Source organism: Ischnura elegans, chromosome 3 (assembly GCF_921293095.1).
Source record: "Ischnura elegans chromosome 3, ioIscEleg1.1, whole genome shotgun sequence".
NCBI classification, from domain to species: Eukaryota; Metazoa; Arthropoda; class Insecta; order Odonata; family Coenagrionidae; genus Ischnura; species Ischnura elegans.
Genome location: NC_060248.1, coordinates 62,285,113 through 62,308,952, shown reverse-complemented (window position 1 = coordinate 62,308,952; position 23,840 = coordinate 62,285,113). Strand labels below are relative to the sequence as shown.

General features: G+C 37.9%; 1 protein-coding gene across 2 annotated transcripts in view; it reads left to right on the top strand.

The window, feature by feature from the left end:
- Window positions 1–23,840, top strand: part of LOC124155906 — a 62,515-nt gene that overhangs the window by 6,632 nt on the left and 32,043 nt on the right. For both annotated transcript variants that reach the window (XM_046530101.1, XM_046530103.1), the window contains exons 4-10: window positions 4,851–4,960; window positions 5,070–10,494; window positions 10,585–11,698; window positions 15,224–15,336; window positions 16,776–17,379; window positions 19,501–19,682; window positions 20,824–20,950. In XM_046530101.1, the coding sequence (XP_046386057.1) occupies window positions 4,851–4,960; window positions 5,070–10,494; window positions 10,585–11,698; window positions 15,224–15,336; window positions 16,776–17,379; window positions 19,501–19,682; window positions 20,824–20,950 (7,675 nt within the window). The remainder of the gene's footprint in view (window positions 1–4,850; window positions 4,961–5,069; window positions 10,495–10,584; window positions 11,699–15,223; window positions 15,337–16,775; window positions 17,380–19,500; window positions 19,683–20,823; window positions 20,951–23,840) is intronic.

The following is a 23,840-nucleotide window of genomic DNA, read 5'->3' as shown; positions in this document are numbered from 1 at the left end:
AAACAAACTAAGATGAATGGGTAACTCAATAATTAGCATAGAAGTTGTGGATGAAGACGTAAATAATATAATTCTTAAAAAAATTTAAATGGTACCTGAGCACAAAATTAGTCTTTTGGGTTCGTATATGTTACCTATGTAGGTTCGAAGATTTTTGTGGCGTTGGTTAGATGAACTTTCCATTCTATTCGGGTTTCTTCACCGCGTTTGTTGTATTTTGAAGACAACAGTTTCGCCGAAATTACACTCGGCGTCTTCAGGTCGAAGGTAAAATTTTTGGAAATTTTTTTTTTTTTATATATCGAGTGCCTTGTTCATGTGGCAAATATTATATTGGCGAGACCTGCAGATCATTGAAAGTCCGATTGCAGGAACATCGGAGGGCTACGAAAAACAAGCAGCACCAACTCTCAGCCATATCTGAGCATGCTTGGAGTGCACCTGGGCATAACATCCTCTTTGAAGACGCCAGGATAATAGCTAAAGAGAATAAATACTTCCCTCGCTTGATCAGAGAGGCTATTGAGATAGCGAAAACGCCCGCAAATTTCAACCGAGATCAAGGCTACAGCTTGCATACTGCATGGAAGAGGATTCTCCGACCACCAACAATGAGAGATGGACAACCGGCCAATGAGAGAGCAGCAGCGGATCAGCAGCCGCCGCCGCCTACATAAGGCGGAAAATTTTATGCCTATAAAAGGCGGAAAAAAAAAAAATTTTTCCAAAAATTTTACCTTCGACCTGAAGACGCCGAGTGTAATTTCGGCGAAACTGTTGTCTTCAAAAATACAACAAACGCGGTGAAGAAACCCGAATAGAATGGAAAGTTCATGTTACCTATGTGTTTGAGTGCCTTCAGTGGAACTATGAGCACTTGTGTGGAAAGTCGTACAAGCTGAATAAATTAACTATACACTGGTGTCCTGCATTATTGAAGTCTCCATTAGAACCTGAGTTGTTCATCATTAGGCATTGACTTTGAGATTTCAATGTGTAATGTAATCACAAAAAGGGTATGATTCTGCTAATGAAATCAACATGTCAGCCGTATGTAAGCTTCTTCGTGCATGAAAGCACACAACTGTGCATTAAAGTTGCATTGTACTTCTCATTTGGGGGGTTATTGTGCTCTCTCACGGTAGGGAGTATACTAACTTCATTACTTTCATTATTCATGCATTGCTAACATCTTTGAAGTGCTTTGATAGACAGATTCTGAACAGTTCCTTCGTGATTAAAAGTAGTGAATATCATCATACTTGCCATTTACACCTTGAGTTTAAGCACAAATGCAAGGGTAAAGAATTCAGATTGTTAGTGTATTGAAAATTGAAGTTATGATTGTATTCTGCATGTAATAAAAATTAAAATTTGCTTTAATTAGCATAATATTCTGTTTGATTCATATTTATGTCTACATACTTTTTTATATACATACATATCCTTGTGTTGATGAATACATAAAAATGTTTTAAGATGTACATGATGTGCACTACATTGATTGAGTCCTCTGGGCACTAATTTGCCCTCAACTATTGGCATTTAAAATTGGGTTGTTTATCACCTAGTGCATGGGTGTATGCTTAATGTTGAAGATGAGTGATTCAGATAGAGATGTAAAAAATAGGGTTCTATTTTAGATGAGAAGGTACATTCATAGGTGGAAAATTTATTTTTGATTCATACAAATATTACTTAGTCACTTTAAATCATCGGGTAAACTAAGACTGGTGTAACACAACTCTTGTAACATTGAGGAGTAAATTTAATAATGATAATAATATTTTATTCACATACAATATTTTGGGTAAATAGTTGTTAAATAATTGCATGCTTAGTTTGACACTCATGCTTGGCTGCTAACTGAGAAATGATGTTTAATATATTCCCCCGCAAACATAATGAAATTTTAAATGCATATACAGGGAAGTGTTAATTATTATTCCTTAATATTAAACTCTTTACATGATTCATTAGGTTTGAAACCATCTAGCACTCTTGTTGCTGTTTTCTGCATTTGTTAAACTATTTTTATTTATAGATGGAGCCAGCCCCTGAAAGACGATGTAAAACATAATTATTCGTATCATATTTGAATAGGGCTAAAGATACAGATTTTGTTTAAATTTTCTTTATAGTGATTATTGCGAACACTAACCACATAAAGCAAAATATCTACTAGAGGTCTACAAAATATCTAGAACGTCTTCAGCTAATATATAGAAAGTATCTTGTAATATCTTCTAGGCATTTTGTGGGTATCTGAATGTCCACTTTTCTGATATCTACAAGATATTTGAGAAGATATTTTCCAGACATTCATATTAAAATTGCACCCACCACAAAATTTCTGGATAAATGACTTGAATATAATATGTTGTGTAACAAAAGTTTATTTTTCAACTGACAGCCTGCTAGTGGAGCAGGAGGTGATGGTAGGGTATCTTCTGGGGATTCTTCCTGAATATTGGAACCTTTCTGCCTTTCGCTTTTTCTATTAGGCTATTTTTTTTATATAGGGCTTCCTCCTCAGATTCTAAATTTGAAGTTTTCAAAGGAGCATGCAATTTCCTTCTAGCTTTCTCAAAGGAGTCTGGAACATTATCAATGAATGTTCATTCAATGTCTTGCAGTATAGGTTTTGAACAATTTTTAATGTAAGTTTTTGCCAGCATATTTAAACACCTTCATCAGAGCTATGAATGAATATGAATACATTACTGTGTTACATAAAAGGTTATGGCTATGTTTTTTTTAAGATAGAAAAAAATAATTAAGCTGTAAATTAATTTAAAAGAAGAGACTAGAGTATTTTGACATAGCTTTTATTCCACTGAATTGGGTTTGTTTATTGATGGTAACTAAGCTGAAACATTTCATTGTTACCCATCAGTTTTGATTAATTAAATAATAATAAATCCTGCTTAAATTGCTCTTTTATCACAAATAATTTTTAAATATGTATCATTTCTTTAAATAATCTTTTTGTTAATTTACTCTAGGTATCATAAATTCCAGTATTTTTGAAGGCTAAGTAGTAGCCATATTTTCTTAGAATAGGCATATGCTAGGTATCTAGTTGATATTTAAAAAACAAGCTATCACAGCGTTAAATTGCTTTTATAAACATTGCCTGAAGAATTACCTTTGCTTTTTTAGTGTATGTGCGTACAATGACTATCTATCTATCCAACAAAAAGCATAGCAGTTACACTTTTTTTTCAAGATTTGGGTGTTACTTGGCTAATTTCACTGGACATACATAGTAAGAGTCTCCGCTCCAAAACAACATATTTTAGACATCTAGTAGATATTTTGAATATCCAAGACATTTTAGAAATTCCCTAGATTTCTTGAAGATATTTTGTGCAATGTGGGTATTTTATTCAAATTTGCACATACTCAGTGAGCATGTGATCCCAGTTAAGATTAGTGTCAATCATTAACCCTTAAATTTTTATGTAGGCTATAATATCATATATTAGGGTATCATTAAGGAATGTCTGGTTCTGTTGGAACTTCAATGAATTATTTAATGAATAGTTTAATATCTTTTGTTTTTTAATCATTTATAATTAAATCGTTGGATAAGAAACAAGTGTTAGCCTGATGTATAATTTTTGATATTAAGGATTCTGTCTCCTTGATTCCATTTGCATGTATTCTTATTGAAGTATTGTCTCCATACATGGTAGATGGAGCACTACTCATATTATCAAGGGAATTGTGGGTTTACATTACATATAAAAGGGGTCCTTAAATGGATCCCTGGAGAATGGCTCCTGTTTGATTTCAGGCTATGGAAACAGTAATCCTGGATTAATTGTTAATTTGTACATGTTGTTCTTTCTGTAATATAAGGTCTGAGGAGTTTCAATGTTTTACCCATAATACCCTTTTGCTCAACCTTAGTTAAATAAGTGTAATAATCTAATGCCTTCCTCAGATCTAGAAAAAAGCTACCTTAGTTTCTAATATTCCCCCTGCATAACCTCATTAAGGCTGTTGTTGTTAACCTATTTTTTTTGAAATCCATGTTGATTATTAGATATTAAAGAGTATCTCTTAACAAAATTTGTAAATCTTCTATGGGTATTTTTTTCTCACATTAGGTTTTAGAGAATATCAGGGGGACTGAACTAGGCCTATAATTAATGAGAACCTTTGAACTGCCTTTTTTGTGAATATAAACTATTTCACTTATTTCTATTTTGTTTTGGGAATATACTATATAGTTAGCATCGATTGAAAATGCAATTTGGTGGTTTCTCAGTTAACTTTGCCAATACTTAAACTATTTCATTCTTAATACCATTTATATCAAAGCTCCGTGATATTTTTAGGGATTTAATTGTATCTAGTATAGCCTCGAGGGGAAATAGAGTTATCTAGTGAAGTGTTTCACCTTATTAAATCTTTTACTGTTGTTCCAGAGTTCATTTTGAGTAATTTTATACAATTTACAAAATGTGCACTTAATCATTTAGCAACTTCATTGGTATTATTTGTTATCAATTTAATCAATTATGTTTTTTTCCTAAGCAGTAAGTTGGTATTAGCTTTTATTATTTCCCTGTATGATTTAAACTGTTGTTGTTGTTGATTCTGCTTGCTTATAGGTTTAGCGTACTTCTGCCACAGTGACAATGTTGGTTATCTATCTTGGTTTTCTAAGCTTTTCACGTTGCATGAAAATTTTTAATTGTGAATATATTTGCATGGGACATATTGTAAAATCTCAGATCAAGATGTATTACATCGGTCTAATTATGCATCATTTTCATTGTATATGTACGTATTTTTCGTCACGTACAATATCAATTATGGTCTTTTTCTCCTACTTCTAGGTGTTTGATTGGTCGACAGGCTTACCAAATGTGAATGAGAAGCAAAATGAGGATGGGGACAAAGATTCTGTGGAAAAAGAAGATACACAAAGCTCAAGTGGCAGCATACAGTTAGTAATATTGTGTTGAAACTCAAAATTATTAGCGCAGATGCAAATGTTTCAGATTTATTCAAACTGGTAGTAAGTGTGTGGTAATGTATATTTTCATTCTTTCTAGATCCCCTCAAATAACAGAATCTCAGTCGAGTGTCAGTAGTTCAACAAGGGACGACTCCAGCAGCTCACTTTGGAGGAGGAGGAAAACTGCAATGGAATTTTTTGAAGAAACTCCTCGTAGCCCAAGCCCACCACCTTGTTCAGAGTTTGATATTGCTCCACAGCCTGTTGTTATACCAATGGAACGGAAAGAAGAAAGTTGTGAAAATTCAGTGAGAAATGTGGAAAATTCTTCCAGAAATCTAGAAAGTCCCATGAGGAGTTTGGAAAATGTCATCAGAATACCATTAGAACCGGAAACTTCCACCAGGAATGTGGAAAGTCCTATGAGGGGTTTGGAAAATGTAATAAGGATACCATTAGATCCAAAAATTAATCAATCAATAATGGCGTTAATTGAAAGCAAAGTGGAACTACCTCCAAAACCACCCCAAGTTCCATATGAACGGAGAGAAGACTTTAAGTCAAAATGGTACCAAGGTGAAGAAAGTAGGTACGATGATGCTGCAAGGCAAAAGAGTAATTTTAGTGTTGCCAATTCTGCACACCCATCGAACCCTGGAGTCAGTTGTGGCAATAATGTTGCACAGCCACCTTTCCTGCAAGGAATGTCTGGTTATCCTCCTCTGCAGTGTATTAATTCTAAAAATACCACCGACATTCCAAGTTTAGAAGAACTAAGAATTCCACGGCGTAGTGATTTGGACTACCACAGCTCTGAAAGGTTACACATTCCTATATCTGCAGGAGGGGAGAAGTTTGTGAAGGACTATGATCACTGTAAGCAGCCTGGTGGAGGTTGGAGTGATGTAATGTTTGAACGTAGAAGAAATACGCTTCCATTCAAGCATCAGCCTGAGCCTGCTAATATCACAGTAGTTGGTAAGGCTCAGGTTTTTGACTATGCACATGGCCAAGATAGTGGTTCTGACTCATTGGAAAGCGCAAAAGATAAAAGTGTGAAAGGTGCTTTAATTGTGGTGAAGGATGCTGAAAGTGAATGTGATAAAGTCAAACCTTCTCCGAAGAGAGCTAGTTCACCCCGGGTTAGCATTCGTGAAAAGTTAGCTCTTGAGATAAATAAAGTTCATCGAGTAGGAGTTAGTTCAGGAGGAGCTCTAAGATCATTAAGTAAAGATTTAGGTAGTCCCCCTCACCAGAAGAAGGTGGATTCAGGACAAAGTGGTGATACTGCTGTTCAGAAGACGACTGTTCCTGTCAAACCTAAAGATGGGGAGCATATCCCAGGGAAGAACCCTTCGAAGGACAAAGAGAGGAAGCCATCAGGTTCTTCAAAATTTGCTGATGATGATCTTTCGATGATGAAGCCTGGTGCCTCATTCTATTTACCTGCAGATAATCTGGCTGGAGTCAGTTCTGTTGGTGAAGAAAAAAAGCTTCCACTCAGTCATGATAATGTGGAAGGTGATAGTACTGATAAAATTCCTAAAACCAAAGAAAATAAGAATTCCACATGCTCACAACCTGAATCTAAACCTCATGAGGTCTCTCCTGATGTGAAAGTCGTTGAAGAATTTTCCTTTAAGAAGAGATTGTTGGAAAGTAAAGTATCTCCAGATAGTAATACTATAGATAGTCCTACCAGTGCACCTGTGGTAGTTGGTAATATTGAAGATGACGATCAGTGTTCTAAAATGTCAATCTGTGAAGGGGACTCAGATAGTGATTCAAAAATACCATTTTTGGAATCAACTGACGTTGTTCCTCCACCAGATAAGGCAAATTTTCCTCTGAATAATTCTTCCACAGGGTTTTCAGATCAAAGACATTTGCCTAATCCAAGTATCTCCTCGTCACCATCCCAAAGCTCCAGTAGTATCATTCAGCCATTTGTTAATCCATCCAATCCTAACCCTCCTTCATCTCAGGGAAATATCAGGGAAGAGCCCACTAATGCAAGAATATGGCCTGGTCCCAATCCCAGTGGAGTGTCATCATTCCCACCTTTATCCACCAAGGGCAATGTGCATCAAAAAGCTATTCACCAAAATGTAATGCAGCAAAGTTTAATGCAGCAAAACATAATGCAGGAAAATGTAATGCAACAAAATATAATGAAGCAGAATCTAATGCCACAAAATATTATGCAGCAAAATGCAGTTCATCAAGGTGCAGTGCAGCAAAATGTGAATTCTCCTAACTTGAACAGTGCCAACCAAGCAAATCATCATGGTATTACTGGCCCTAGCTGTATGATACAACCTAGTAATTCCTCCCACAACCATAGCATTCGCATGGACGCACCTCGCCTCGCCCAGCAACCCCAGTTTATGAGTGGGGGTAGCCATAGTCCTCTCGCAATAAATGCGCAATCTATGAACCAGGGCAATAGACCCCAATTGAAACAAGGGCTACTCCCTGACCCTGTTGCATCATTTAGGCATGGAGGTCCTCACAACTGGTCACAGGGGCATGGCAATCTGAAGGGTGGACTTCTTCCTCTACCTGCATCTAGACCAAATTGGCGTAAAGAATCTTATTCTAGACCTTCCATGAACCAGTATGTAACAGACACTAGATCATTACCTGTGAATACATGTGATGCAAGGGCGATAAGTGTAAGAGGAAGCTGGAATTCTCGAAGGGGAGCATACTCCAAAGGAAATGACTCTAGGGATCCCAGGGTGCGAAAGCAAGATCATTCAAGGCCATATTATGATTCATCAGAACCTTCCAAGAAATCAGAGGAAAAGTACTGGAAGCATCCATCTGATCCAAGGAGAGCCAATCCGTCAGTATTAGAAAACAAACATCAGTCTTCTGTAACCAAAGAGAAGACTACTATTTCTTCACCTTTAAATTCTCTTTATGATGCTGATCAAACACCAAGAACTGGGAAAGGGTATGGGCTGCAGAAGTTTCGTATTCCAAAGATTAAGAGCCATGAGGTAAAAGATAATGCTTTTAGAGCTCATATTATTCCACGGGCACCTACACCACCCAGGGGGATGAGGGATAAGACAGCTAACTATGAAAGTATTAGAGCTGATGACAGGAGCGGAAGCTCTGAGAATAATAGATCTAATAATAAGACTGGAAGCACAGAGAACATTAGAACTGATGAAGGAATGAAGGAAGATAGATCAAGCAATGCCAGCACAATGGAAGGTACCAAAGTAAATAACAGTTCGGATGAAGCCTTGCGTAGTGATGAAAAGAAAGAGGAGCATGTTGAGGACAAAGAAAAGAAGGCTAAGGAAGAATTCACTAAGGAATTGTTTCAAACTTTGTTAAAGTTTTCTTTAGAGTCGAGGGATGGTAGTAATATTTTGGATAACACAAAATTCTTGGATGAGCTACGGGAAAAGCTGAAGCTCAACCCGCGAAAAAAGAGTCGACCCATTATAGAATCTGATACTGAATCTAGTGAGGAGGAAGAAGAAGAAGAAGAATGTAGCCCTCTTGTGAATAAAAATAAGAAGAGGTGTCGTGTGATTATTGAGTCATCAGAATCTGACAGTAGTGGCGATGAAAAGCAAGATGATGTGATTGCTCCTGTTGTGAAGTCACCGGAGAAAACTCCACCTCGTACTAGAAGAACACCCAGATCTAGGAAGGCTGTTAAAGAATCTACTACCGATGGTAGTGAAGAGAGGCCAAGAACACGGAGTCAGAGGAAACTATTTGACGTTCAAGAAGATCAAGTTGTGGAGGGAAAGGATGACAGTGAAGAGCAACCTGGTGGGAAAGGAGGTGACCATCATCCTGAAGCTGATGGAAACGATGAGGAAGTGAGCAATCAACAAGATTATGAAAAAATAAAAGCACCAAATCGGAGAACTAAAAGACGGTCATCTCTTGAACTACTCCAAGAAGATATACGTGAAATGTTTATATGTGAAGGAGTGATGTCAGCCACAGGCATTAGAATGTGTCGCTTGCTCAAAGAAGCTGCAACTGGAGCAAGTGGTACTGATGACATGCCATTGGAAAATAATCCTGCTAAGGATTCAGATGAATGGGAAATAAATTCATCATCATCATGCAAAGATTCTGCTGCTCCTGATAATTCTGATGAAAATTTTGAAATCACTCCTCCTAGAGCAACTAGAAGAAGAGTATTGAATAAAAAAGATGATAAAAAAGACTCTTCTCTTCAGCCCAGAGTCCTATTGAAAAAATCTGAAGTTGAAGATGCACGTGATTATCCTAAGGCACCTCAGACAGTTGTTCGTGGTGGGTGTGCCCGAAGATCCTTTAGGCGAACTCCTAATTTAGGTAATCGCCATCAAAATACCAAGAACTTAGAAGATGGGGCATCAAGGAAAATGGAAGAATCTGTTCATTGTGAGAATGAGGAAGAGAAAAGAGTTTCTGTGGATGGTAGAGAATTAAGAAGTAGAGCTAGCCTGAATAAAAGCTCCAAAGACGATGATGAGAAAGCTCAGTCAGCTGAAGGTGATGCGATGTCTCAACTAAACGATACCTCTAGATCTTTTGAAAATAGTGATAATTCACATGATAGCTCAAGTTCTATGGGAGAATGCGACACCAATAGTGCAAGGTATGGAGATAACTCATCTATCAGTGGGAAGAATGAAAAGGAAGAAGTGGAAGGAAAGGAAAATATAGTGCACTCTGTAATCCCAGGGAAAAAAGCCAACAAAGTTATTATAAGGAGGACTAGTCTTAAGAAAGTTAATTCTAAAGCCAAGCGTTCTAAAGTTAATCGGAGGTGGGCTCTAGGTGTTTTGAAAAGAGCAGTGAATCACAAGAGAAGAGGATTGAATTCATCATCTTCTCCAGGAGTAATCGATAAAGAAACTACATCTGTTACAAGTGTGAATTTGCCAGCTGTAGAGGAGGATTTGACTGATATTAACTATACATGCGTGGGGAATGAATCTGCTCGTTGTAAGTTATGCTCTTATAGTGGTAAACAAATAGTTAATCATTATGTTACAAAACACCCTGAATCTGATGTTCTAGTGTCTCGGCTATCATTGCAACAGGCCAAGATAGCAATTGATTGGACTGAAATGAACCAAAGCGCTCTGAAGAATGCTGAACAGGCCTATAAGTCAAGTGGTCCATTTGTTTGTCTAATGTGTGAAGCATGGTTCACGGAATATATTGAATTTTTTGACCATGTGACTACTCACACTGGTGAATATCGGTTCAGTTGTAAGACGTGCTCTTATCGTAGTTTCCGTGATAGCAATGTTCGAAGTCATGCCTATTATGTGCATCAGATAAAGTACTGTGAAAGTTATGAATGTTTTGATGTCATACCTGTAGAAGATATGTCATATAAATTTGTAGAAGAGGGAGATGATACTGAGAATTCAAGCTGTGTGATTCCTGGTTTAGTTGCTCATATGTGTTCCAAATGCAACTTCGTGCAGATATCTGAGAAAAATTTAAAGGACCATATTGCCAAGAGGCATGGAGAGGATGTTATCAAGGTAATTATTTCCACTTTTTAGTCTTAGTTTTTTAGATCACTGAATTTATACATCATTGTTGTAATGTGTTGAATATACAATTTTTTTCAGATTTTGAAAATAGACCTCTCGTTAATATCTCCTGAGCCCCCACCTATACCATCAAATCAGATAGGAGATGAAGTGGAAGATGATGTCGCAAATTCCGCATCTGAGGATACAAATGTGTCTATTAGAGATGATGATGACACAAATGCATCATTTAAAGATTGTCACAGCACCAAAGAAGAGAACGGTGCTGTTGATTTGGTTGAAATGGCACAAGTCAAGAAAGAAAAAGAGGGTGCTGATGAAAGCAGTGTGGAGATTAAAATTGATGAGACCGTTTTTGTCATTGATGACTTGCTTGATGATCCATCGAATAAAAACTGTAATTGTGTGTGGTCTGAAATATTGGAAAACCCAGAGTGTGATTCAGAGGTTAGTGTGGTAAAATTGAAATTGAGTGTAAAAATTGAAGATGCTGAAGAAAAAAGCGTGATATCTAGCCTTCATAATAATGGTGAAGTCAACAGTGAAAATCAAAGTGAGGGCAGTAAACTTTCCAATTTTTCCTCTGTGGCAAATGAATCGTCCAAAGGGGAGCATGTGAGTGAAATTAATGGAGTCAATGATTTTGCAGTAATTCAACCTAAGGGAGGGAAGAAGCAAGATGAGAGGAAAGCAGATGGAATCGAATGTCATTCATCTGAAGTGGAGATAATAGAAATAGGTGAAAGTGATTCGTCTGATTCTGAAGATTCATCTGACGATGAGAGTTCATCTGAAAGTGAAAATGAGTGGACTGCTCCTCATAGTAGCAGTAAAGAGAGCTTATTTTCGTTGGGAATCGTTCCCGATGTTAAAGTTCGAAATGAATACATTAATATAAGTAGTAAATTGATGAAAATAAAAGAAAGTATTGAGGACTTGGAGTTGAAGGCTGTTGCCCTAGTTGGAGGTGATGGGAATGATGCAGCTGAGTATCTGGAGGAGGATGAAGAGGTTGATGATAGAACCATGGAGGTGGAGCAGAATATTCAAGATTGCAGTTCAACCCAAAGTGAAAGTGCAGTGGAAGAGGTGCCAGAGATAAAACCTTGCAAAATAAGAGTGAGATGCTTGAGTGGTGATTTGTTGTCATCCACAAGGGACTGCAATTCTAAGGATGAAAATATCACTACAGGTGGGTTATTGTGTACTGTAGTGTTATCGTATGTATTAAAACACCCAACTTTTAATATAAGTGGGGATATATTTTTCCTGAACATACATTTGTTGTGCTTTTAGGATAGCATCAATAGAGACTGCCCCTGAGTTTTCCTGGTCTCTTCAATATTTGCCTTTGACGTTTGTGAAACTTTCTTTGTGGGTGGCTGGGAATTATACCCTGTGATCCTCATCAATCAGCTAGTACAAATTGTTGACAGATGCATTGCAACCCTGCCTTATTTGAAAGAAAGAAAAGTATTAGCCTCTTTTTTTTCTCAAAAATGCATCTCAGTTTTATCACAGACCAGTTGCTTCTTGCTATTCTGCCCTTCCCTGTAATTCCTCTTCACTGAACCAGCAGCTCTCGTGCTGTTGCAAGGAACTCTTGACTACGCCAAACCATGCCATTGATTTCTAATATCCCTTGTCATATAACCATGGCTTGCTGTCTGTTGACAATCCCTTGTGATCTCACCGGAGCGACCCTGAATTTGGGTATTTCTCTTTAAGTGGAGTGTTTTTCACTTTTTTTTTCTGCTGACTCTGTTTGGTCATTGCTTTTCGATAGAATTTGCTGTTCATAACTTGCCTTGACCTGTGTTCTTTGATAAATTTGAAAATTTCTCCTCTACATTGTGGGCTATTATCGAATCCCACTACTCCGAGTAAGTATTTTAAAAATATTCACATGAATTGCCACGAGAAAAAAATTGCTCTGGACAGGGAATTGAACCACAGACTAAAATAAATAAAAATAACACCTGACTTCACCAAGTTACACTGACAATATCCACTGGTTTGAAGTCAACTCACACTGAAAAGTACAGAACCAATCTTAATGGTGAAGAAAGATCTGAGGTTTTCCCGGCTTATGATGATGTTGAAGTTATTTCGGGTTTCCCACCGGATGAGGTTCTCCATCTCTGCCGACGTCTCCATCTCACCAGCTGATGTTGAACCTGCCGCAAGAAAACTTCCCGTTGACCTAGCGGAAGAGGTGAGGGCGGAAATTTCCATGGCCCTGAAGAGGGCCAAACCACCGAAAGCAAACATCAGCAGAAAATAGCAAGCTGCCATTTGTGCACTACAGAGGAACAAGGCGATCAAAGTTCTGCCAGCTGACAAGGGAAACGCTACCATCCTGATGAACTCTGAAGATTACCACCAAAAGATACTGGATATTCTACGGGACCAGGCATGCCGGAAAATTCACCGCGATCCCACAGACTCCGTCACCCGGAAAACAATCGCTTTGATCAAGAATTGCAGCCTTCCCACGGACACCGCCAAGAATCTGCATCCTCCAGCACCCGCACCTCCAAGACTCTACGGTCTGCCAAAGATCCTCAAGGAGGGCGTGCCTCTGAGGCCAATCATGAGCGCCATTGGATCACCCACCTATAACCTCGTAAAATTTCTCACGAACATCTTATCACCGCATATAGGCTACTGTGATCACCACATCAAGAATTCATCAGAGTTCGTGAAGACTCTTGCAGATATTCAACTTGGTGAAGACGACATAATGATAAGCCTTGACGTAGTGTCTCTGTTTACCTGAGTGCCTCTACGGGATATGCTGCGTGTGCTGGAATCCAAGTTTGAAAGTGACACGGTGAAACTTTTTCATCACGCATTAATGGCTACATATTTCAAGTATGACGGAGAATTCTACGAGCAAGCCGACGGAGTCGCCATGGGATCACCACTCTCCCCGCTAATTGCAAACTTCTTCATGGAGGACTTCGAGGAAAAGGCTCTCGCCACTGCCCCCCTGCAGCCAAAATGTTTTTTCCGGTACGTTGATGATACCTTCATCATTTGGCCACATGGACCGGATATGCTCAACCATTTTTTAGATCATATGAATACCAGCACCCCAACATAGAGTTCACAAAGGAGACGGAAAAAGACAATAGGATACCCTTCCTTGACATACTCATCTATCGGAAAGGAAATGGAAGACTAGGACATAGCGTCTATCGGAAGCCGACCCACACCAACCTCAATCTTAACGGTCGAAGTCATCATCATCCTTCCCAAAGGGCAGCAGTCTTGTCCATCCTAATCCATCAGGCCAAATCAATTTGTGGTTCAGAGAGTCTCCCCAAGGAAGGTTACTTCATCTGAAGAAGACCTTCCGGCAGAATGGCCACAACCGAAGAGACATTTCCATGGGCCTGAAAAGGGCCTTCACCAACCACAACACCGCCACCAAAGAAGAAGGAGAAAAACCAATAGCATTTGATGGCCTACCTTTCGTCTCGACCGTTTCATGCAAAATAGCTAGAATACTCAAGAGGCATGATATTAAAACATATTTTTTGCCCACCTGCAAAACTTAGAAACCAACTAGTGACGGCCAAGGATCCCCGTGGCCTCATGACACCAGGGGTCTACCAGATTCCATGTGAATGCGGCCAGGTGTATGTCGGTGAGACGGGAAGGACTATCGCCACCAGGATGAAGGAACACCAGTGGCATTTCAGGCTCTGCCAACCCAAAAAATCCGCCGTGGCTGAGCACAGCATATCACGCGACCATGCCATTCGCTGGGAGAACACGAAGGTCCTGTGCCGTGTGGACAGGTTCTGGGAAAGGCTGACCAAGGAAGCTATTGAAATTCGAACGACGACTAACACCATGAATCGTGATGCTGGTTACGCCCTAAGCAACTCCTGGAAACCGGTGCTTAAATATGTAAGCAAGGCCCAGGAAAAAGGCGGAAAAGGCGGACCAATCACAAGTCACCTGACTAGGAGCCCATACTATATAAGTGGGATCACTCAACGCAAAGACAAGCCCTGATGACGATGGACGACACGACCATCGAAACGTCGGCAGAGATGGAGAACCTCATTTAGGAGGTGAAGTTCAGAACTGATGCCATTGGGTACGCAGAGCTGACTGTCTTGGGTGAAGCACAACTATATGGCTATTCTGCAAAATTGTTATTCCTAAAAAGAAGGCAACTTACCCACTTATTTCGACTAGTGTAGCACCAGATAAGCAGCTGAATTCAATGGTTAGTGCATGGTACCAATTTATCCTGTGATGATATCACATTGTCAGTTACTCTGACGAATGAGATTTATAGCATAACTCAAAAATTTTAATCTGATATTCTGTTTTTGGAAAAAATTTTTGGATCAACTGCAGAGAAGCGTAATGCTAGGAAATCAAGTTTCATCAGAATGCTTAGTCTCCTTCGAATTTTGCCTTACACGACACATTGTAAAAACCTGGATTCATTTTTGTCAAACAATGGATGTGGTTAAATAATAAATCGGAACTGTGATTAGAAAAATGATGAGTGTGAGAAAACTATATTTCAGGGAAAGATAAATGTGGGAAAAAATTTCATTGTATGGAGTTAATTATTTATTGTCTGTACGGAACTTATGGAAAGTCAAAGTTCATAAGTTCAGCTGATCTATTTGGTAATGATTGAAGTATGGATACTTAAATCTAATCAGTGTTCCTGTTAATGTTTTCGCAGAGCGGGACCCTTTCATTGATGTCATAGGATCTCCTCTTGGTTTTGAATCCTCTTCAGATAATCCTCTATGCCAAATTTCCAGTGTTTGCAGCCTGCATCCAAATGAGCAAGTGGTAAGTGAATGTGATTTTTTTTACAAATCTGTAGTTGTATGTTTAAATCACTACTAACTCTGCTGTGTCAGCGCAACTGAATGCATATTTGAGTGCTGCAAGTCATACTTTTCAACACATTGAAATATCGAATGATGTTTTTAATCCTCCAATTTTTTTGACTAAAACTGCATTGAAATTGAGTCTGAAAGGTACTGTGCATATTTTTTTTTATTTTTGGACCACTTTTTACCAGAACTTCGTCATTGAATGATATAATGCTGTATACTGTTAACTTAGCCAACCATCAATTGCAAAGTAGATAAAAATCAAATTTAATGGTTATTTAACACGTAGCGTACGGATGGCGAGAATTCTCGTCATATTTTTCCCGAACGTTCCGGACGGATGACGAAGATTCTCGTCATTTAGGCGCGTCAACCTAAACAATTTTAAAGCGTTAAATACGTATTCGTTAGTACGTTTTCAGTTGTTGTCCGTTATTCATAATGAATTGATACATCATAACGTTTGATATGGGTGAAGTTATATTCTAAACATTAGCTTTTTAACCATGTTTAAACCAAAGGCATTACGCCCTAATAGGCGCATATTTCCAGAATCGGCGTTCCTAGGAATTTAAATACCCCGGTACGCAACGTGAAAGTAGGGAAGTTCCTTCAGATGGTAAGATCTGACCATCTCGTCTGAGGGAGTGTTAACAATTGCATTTAAATTTGAATTTATTGGTTATTTCATTTTCTTGTTACACATGTACTCTTATGTAAGTTCAATTTTTGCCTCTATGAGTTCCTGAGCAGGACAGTTTCACCTTGTGCCATAGTAGTTCGATCCACATAATCCCAGTTGTATGGTGTGAGATGTGGTGCCAACTGATAGTGAAGTCCCAAAAGGCATTTTGTATTGCTATGCAAGTAGCTGTGGCTCCTGCCTGGCACCAGTGTTACCTCACCATTTTATATTCGAAACACCATTACAGCTTTTGGAAAATACTCAAAAATGAATGAGTTTGTTCCAGTTGTTGTAATAATGGCCATTAGGAAGTTGAAGTTGATATGGAATTAAATTAGACTAATGAATGTAAATTTTACAGAAAAAAGAAAAAGCATTGCAATTGAAACTTGACATGCTGAAAATTTGGTGTTTGCATAGCTCTTTTAATAACTATTTGACTTCATATGAAATACCCAATTAACTGATTTATTGATTGGTATTCATAAATGATTGATTGATGTAAGCAAAAGAGCTATATGTAATGGTAAATGAACTACAACGTTTGTATGATGATCTTGTTTGTGCCATTTTTTTTGTTAAGTATGTAGTGTGATATCCTCTAGCTGTGGGATAAGACACCATCTATATATGTAGCTAGTTCACTGTTCTCTTGTATAAGTTTTGATACCTGAAATGCATTAGTTATACTTTTATTTTTCTTTCAGCCTGAGGAATTCATCAAGGCTGTCTCTGAAACTGAAACTCCGGATCTGACCAGCTTAGCTGCTTATACTCCTACCTCTGGAAGCCCCCAATCTCTCTTCACCACTCCAGAGGATATGACATGCGAAAATATTCTTTATTACTCTCCAACTAAAGGAGTCAGATCATATCGACCAATTTTACCAAAGCCACCCTTTCCACTCCCTACGCCACCTGCTCGTGTTATTCAGAACAATGATCTTAGTGCTACCAATGGTAGAGACTTGCCTCCAAAAAAGGCTCATGTTCAGAAATTCTCGGGGGAGATAAATGACTTCCAAACTAGTCCACCCAAATCATGCATTGATTCGGAAGAGGTCGTGGCACAACCATGCAATCAAGTTAAAATTTGTTCTGTGATGAGAGCTTCCTTGTATGCAAAGGCTTCAAAGACACCTAATGTTTTCAATCAAGTGATGTCAAACCAAGTAAAATTGTGCCACTTGTTCAAATGCATGGGTCGTCAATGTTCTTTCACCACTGATGAGTCAGTTTTATTTCTTTCACATTATCTCGGGCATGAATCTTTGGTTTCTGATACTCCTGCTGCTAGCAGTTCTTCATCAGGTAATTAGTTTTTATCATATTTTGAAATTGCAAGTAGTCATTTTGTATTGCTTAACTTAATTAACCCAACATGCATGAATGGGGGAACCTGCACCTCGAATCACTGTATTGGAACTAATGATGGGCTAACTCAGTTCTTCGATTCCATGCTTAGAATCCAAATCCAGTCATTCAAATGCTGAAGAATCGATTCTGATCCATTCAATATCAGAGTGTATGAATGATCCACATCGTTATGAATTACATTTTCCTATCACTTACTCCTTTTAGAAAAAAAAACTATTTTGATTTTGTATATTTCATGGTATCGGGCACATTTTCTAAGTTTATGTAACTAATTTGTTTTGTCGTGAATTTTGCTTTCTGAGAAAAAATTTGTAATTTTGAATAAACTTGAAGCAGACGAATAAAGCTTATTCCTCGTGAAGGAATGGGTGAAATTCATTGTAACAGACTATGAGAAAAAATTTAAGCAAAACGAACTGAGGTTAGTACATGAACATTTGGTGCTAAGTGAATATAGAGGATTTCCAAAACAATAGGGTGGTTTCCTATTTTTTATTTGTCGAAATCAAAAGATTATTACTCCTGGAGTATGTATTTCATGCTTTTAGATTTTTAAATGACGTTATCTATTTTTTGTGAATAAATGAAAAGTGAAAACTTTCAAGCGTGCGAAAATGCGACAGCTAAGTATGAATGCTGGGAAAAGCCCGTGTGATGTCATTCTGGTTCCGGCTGCCACCGTGTGAGGTGTGTGAAGCCACCTTGGTGCGAGGCTATGAGCGCCGCTACGATGCACGCTGCTAGCAGGTAGCAGAGTATCCTGCTAGCAGGTAGTGCTTGCCTTAAATAAGAATTATTAATACCCCATCAAAGGAACGAAACTTTCCGACCATAGGCAATTTCAATAAGTGATTATTAAGAGATGTTTCCCTGAGCTCTATTCCTCATGCATGCATTGGTAATCTCAGACGATGTAAAACTCGTATCGACTCGTATAGAAACTAGGTCCCTGTGACGTCACTTGGAGTGCCATCGCATGGGTGCCAATCTGGCCTTTTTCAAATGAGGTTAAATTTGACCATTAACATTTGTCTAAACTGGGATTTCAAAAACCAAATAATTTGTATTTATGAATACACTAAAGGTGGGTAACGAATTGCTATGAATGCCTTTCGTTTTCTTTGATGAAGGAAACTACCCTATTGTGTATTCAAGTGGAATGGAAAAGTATTTGTGCCTGTGGATCTAATGCATAAGTAAAAGGAGGGCACCGAAAAATTCAGACTGATCTTCCATTGCATGCTATATTGCATGTCATATATAGTCGGTTAAATATTTTGTAAAAAGTTTTACCACTTTCATTTTATAAAATCGGCGGGGCTGATCGTTAGACAACTCTTTAAATTTCATTCCCAATTCATTCATTGGCCTTCTGCCTCAATAATAAGTCTTAGACAGCCTCACGCCAGAAATATCTTGTTTGATATGTGGCATTGATGTGGTCGAAGTTATTAATATTGGTGAAATAAGGCATTGCAATATTTCCACGAATTTATCATAACGTTACTGGCACTGGTGAATGTTGTAGTAACAACAAAATATGTCGTGCTAAAATGAATTCAGTAGAAATATTGCAGTGTTTTATTTAATTAACAAAAAATTATTGTGTTTGGGAGGAAGCAGTGCTTAGGCAAGGTTGTGGCTCTTGGGAATGTTGGAGGAAGAGTTCTTGGGTTTCCAGCCGGGTCCAAGGGTTTTTTTTTTTGGCCCGGGTGGAAACCATGAGAACTCTTCCTCCAGTCTATTCGCCAGGAAAACCTTAGATCCTTCACTTAAGAATGTTGCTTTAACAATGAAAAGAGTCATGCTAAAATAAATTCATTGAAACATACTGTTCTTCCTTTTCCCACTCAGATTTGTTTTTTGGCAAACAGTTTTTTTAATGCCAGTCAGTTAATGTTTATTATTTTGTCACTGCTTTGTAGTTTCTTTTTGATAGATTTCCAAATTATCTTTTTAGGCTGGTTTTCTCAATAGGTTGCCAACTTTCTGATGTTAAAATTTGTCTTATGTTCATAGCGTGTGGTTTAATTCAATATTTTTTTTATATTTCAGGAGAAAATAATGATAATCAAGAAAAGCGCTTTGATTGGCAGCAGTGCTGCTACTGTGCTGAAATGTTTTCATCTGGTAGTGCTTATATCAATCATGTTAAAATAGAGCATGGAGACTGTGTATATCAGTGCCCATATTGCTTCTACCGTGCTGCTGCTGTGAGCTATGTCATTTTGCATCAGGTAATGTAATGAAGTATTTTATATATGTTTAAATTGTAACTTTTCATGTTAATACTTGTTAGTATTTTTCAGCCGTTGATATAATGACCAAACTGTTGTTACTCTGGTTTGATTGAATCTTTGTCAAACTTCCAAGTGACTTGCAAATGCATAATACGTTTGAGAAGTATTCACCTTGGCCATTTTATTGAGAGCATCACTGAAAGCCATTTCGTTTTGATTTGAAGAAAAGCAGTTTTCAAAAACTCTTTTGAGCATATTATTTTTGTACGAATTAACCTACCTGTACGTTCATTATGAATATATCAGATGAGTTACTAATTGTCTTTCTTTGTTAATGGTTCTTCCTCTCTGGGAATATTTTAATGCAATGAATTAGAGCTGGGTAAAAGTTTTATGCCAATGGTGATTTCTGTGATTTCTGGTTGACAACTCAGTGACGATCCTCAATTTCTATGGTGTACCTATTCCTATGTTGTGAATCCCATACTAACCCATGTATTTCCAACCTCGGTTATGAAACTTTTCACTTATACGACGACCTTGGTTACAAAACGTATTTTTCCAGTCCAATGAGATAAAATACCTCACTTATACGACTTGTCAGGGAATTGCTCTGCAAGAAGATTGTGGTACACACGCCAATTTTAGTCACAGGAGCGGGAGTAGTATTGTTGTAGTGCTCATTACATAAATATGGAATGAAGAATAATAAGTTTTCATAATGAGCGATGCTGTTTATTAGATATTAATTTCAACCATTGTAGATGATTGTTAATCCAAAATTATGAACTACCGATTATCTATCTCTTACTCAATGGTGCAGTTAATATTATCATAGTTTAGTATTATAACTGGACAAAAACTCCTTTCACTATTGTAAATTTTGCCATTACAGTGGCTAATTAAGAGCCGAAACTAAGAACCAAACCAACAAAAGTAGTGGAACCAGCCTACCCCTAGTTTCAACCATGTAAATTGTCGTGAAATCACATTGATTGAGGAGTAATTGGGAAGATTTACCCTGTAAAAATAAGTGCTACTTGTTTTGTTTTTATTGCAGCTAAATCAACATTTATATGGTATTAAATGGTAGTGCTTGTCAGTGATGTATAACTTTTGTCTCATGTTTTCGTTTCAGAACTCGACGCATATTACAGAAAAAGTCAGTATTCTACATTGTAAGAATCCCCTGAAGAAAGACTCTGATGACAGTTCTGATTTGTCTCCTATAAAACCACATGTCGAGCCTTATGTTTGTTTTCAAGGTTTGTATATTACTTTTTTCATTTTACAGCATACTCCCGATTATCCGGGCTAACGATGGGGAGAGGCAGCACGAATAATTGGAAAACACAAATAATCCGAACTTTCACTTGAATATCATTTAATTTTCATAATTCATTTAATTCAAACGATTAAATATTATTTATGCAGATTGTCTGTTATTTTAGATTACTTTATGGAATCATTGAGAGTTTTCTTTTCCTGACCGCGACCTTTTTAGCGGCGAAAACATAATTATACTTGCATTACTACTGCTCTGTGTAATACCTGGTTTTCGAAAACCAAGCATTTGTGGCTGCCAGATCATGTGGCATTCAGAAAAGTGGTTTGCACGAATGCTTCAAAACCACTGTGCGACATCGGAAACTTCTCTGTCAGGTACCATGCCACGTAGTCGTGTCTCGCACAAGTTGTCTGGGATGCAACTGCTGTGGGATGCACAGCCGTGATCTCTGAGCACAATTGCGCACCGCATTGCTTGGTAGATAGGAACATGGAACTCCCTTGAAGGCAATGGCTGTGCAATCATACCATTGCACAGCAGTGGTTATAGGAAACCAGGACTTATGGCAAATTGTCTATGCAGGCGAGTGCCCAACTATCACTCATGCTATCTCTATTTCCACTTGCTGCCTTCACTTCTACTATTCCCTTTCCCTCCAGTTTGACCTTGACTTGATGGCACTGAGATTCCCCGATTGTTGTTCAATCTCTTGGGGAGGTTCATGCTATGTGCATGTCGTGTTTTGCCTTAAAATTTTCCACGGCTGCAATTCTATTGCAATACTCCTACGAGAGCTTTTAAACCAAATTGCTCATGAGTAGGATAAGCATCGTAAAGCAATGGCGCATGCGAAGAGAGGATCAGAACTCTTTCTACTCCCTCTTATGGGATGTTGCATTCACAAAAGCATTGATTTAAAATTACAGATTCAAGTTCTTCAACGAGGTTGGATCTGGAGTATAAGGTGAAGGGCATTAACCATGGGTGTTTGGATCCTAGGTATCCGATGCGACCATCCCTAGTGGACATCATAAGGTTGTGACTACAAGTGAATACCTACGTATATCTGAGCACCATACATATTGTGTAAATTTAGCTGAAAAAATGCCGTGTAAATTTATAGCATTGAAAGATGAAATTTTGATAACTGTCAGTAGTCCAGGCATACGTCTGCAACTTGGTGTAGGATAAATAAAATTGTGTAAAATTTTTTTTCTCTAGCTTCGATGCCCAAAATAGGGGTGTGGCTGTTACACGTGCTTGTACGGTAACATTTTTCTTAATTTATGATTGGTTAATCATTGAAGAGTCTTAAAAAAATTAATTAAGAGTTTTTTCCTGCCGCTAATCGTAGTCATCACTGCTATAGCAGACTTCCAATTAGAGTTGATACATTCCTTGTCAGCAAGTAAATAAAACGATTCCGTTTTATGAAGAGGATTCTTTTACCACTAATGGAAATAATAAGCCTGGTGTAGCCTTGCATTAAAATGCAAATATGCTGCTGCTTTTTCATCCGATTAATTTTTTTATATAGATCGCAGAAAACATCAAAGAAGTGTAAAACTCATACACGGATAAACCGCAGCCGGGTAATTGGGAGTCTGCTGTATGTATATTCTTACTTTTATTGTTGTGTTTTAAAGTATCAGCTGCTAGCTTTAATGATGTCAATACTGGTATTGTGTATTGTGCCTGTGATTGCTAGGGCTGAGTCATTGGTTGGGAGAAGTAACAGTTCGAGGTGCAGGCCAAAATTAAGTGGTTGAACATGCATGTAGTTGTGATTAGCCTGGGTTTAGACGTAATACCAATATTTTGGCATTTGTTCTCATTTTGCAGCACATTGATAGCCAAGGGAGTTGCCCATTTTTTGTGACTTGTTTATACTTGATCTAAATATTGTAAATAGGAATACCAACAGAACACTATTGAGGTTACACTTTTGGAGAAATTGCTGAGGATTGCATTACAAGCAAGAATAGACCCCTGGTTCTCACCACCTTATGGAAATATGGAAGAAAGGAATACTCAGCATTATCAAATGGAATTAGACTCTTGTCTGCAATTCTAATTTTAAGGGTGGATATGAATAGAAGTCTTGTTCCCTTCTTAAAGAAGCTCTTTAGTTATCTTCATCTTTTCATCCTTTTAGTTGATTTCTGCAAATCTGATCCAAGCCCATGTGAGCTATAAGGAGGCGTAACGTTTGATATTTATTATTGATGTTGATGTTATTAGGGAGTTGTTGATGGAAAGAGAGGGAGGATTGTGAGGGGATAGGAATAAGGGAAAGTTGCTTGAAGTAGTGAGGAAAAAGAAACTATATTTTCAAGAAAATAAAGAGGATTTGGAACAAAGTAAACTTCTAATGTAACGGAGGGTTCATCATTGTTACAAATGAAGCTGAGGTAGTGAAAGAGGTTCCCTTGGAATTGAAGTATAAAAGTTGCTTTTTTCCTGAGTAATATTTTGCCATTTTACACATTCTTGTTGAAAGAAATGAGTGATGATTCTACTTCATAAAAATTTAGTTATTATCAAACATTTTGCTACCGAGGCTTTTTCAAAAGCACCAATATGTACCCAAAAATATTGGGGGTATGTCTGTGGCCAATACATTGGCTTCTTGGGATTTTGTCCAGAGCGGCAGCAGCTAATTTATCGGCCACTTGGTAATTATAGGGTCAATGGTGTATTTCTGTTGTGTGGCTCTGTGGGAAAGTGACTGACATTGAAATCATTGGTGCTATATCACATGGGTTGGCATTAACTTGGATAGTGCTAGAAAACATATATTCTAAGCAAGAATCAGCAAAATAGAAAGGTGTTCTCTAATAATTTTCTCTTAAAAGAAAGTGTTTCTC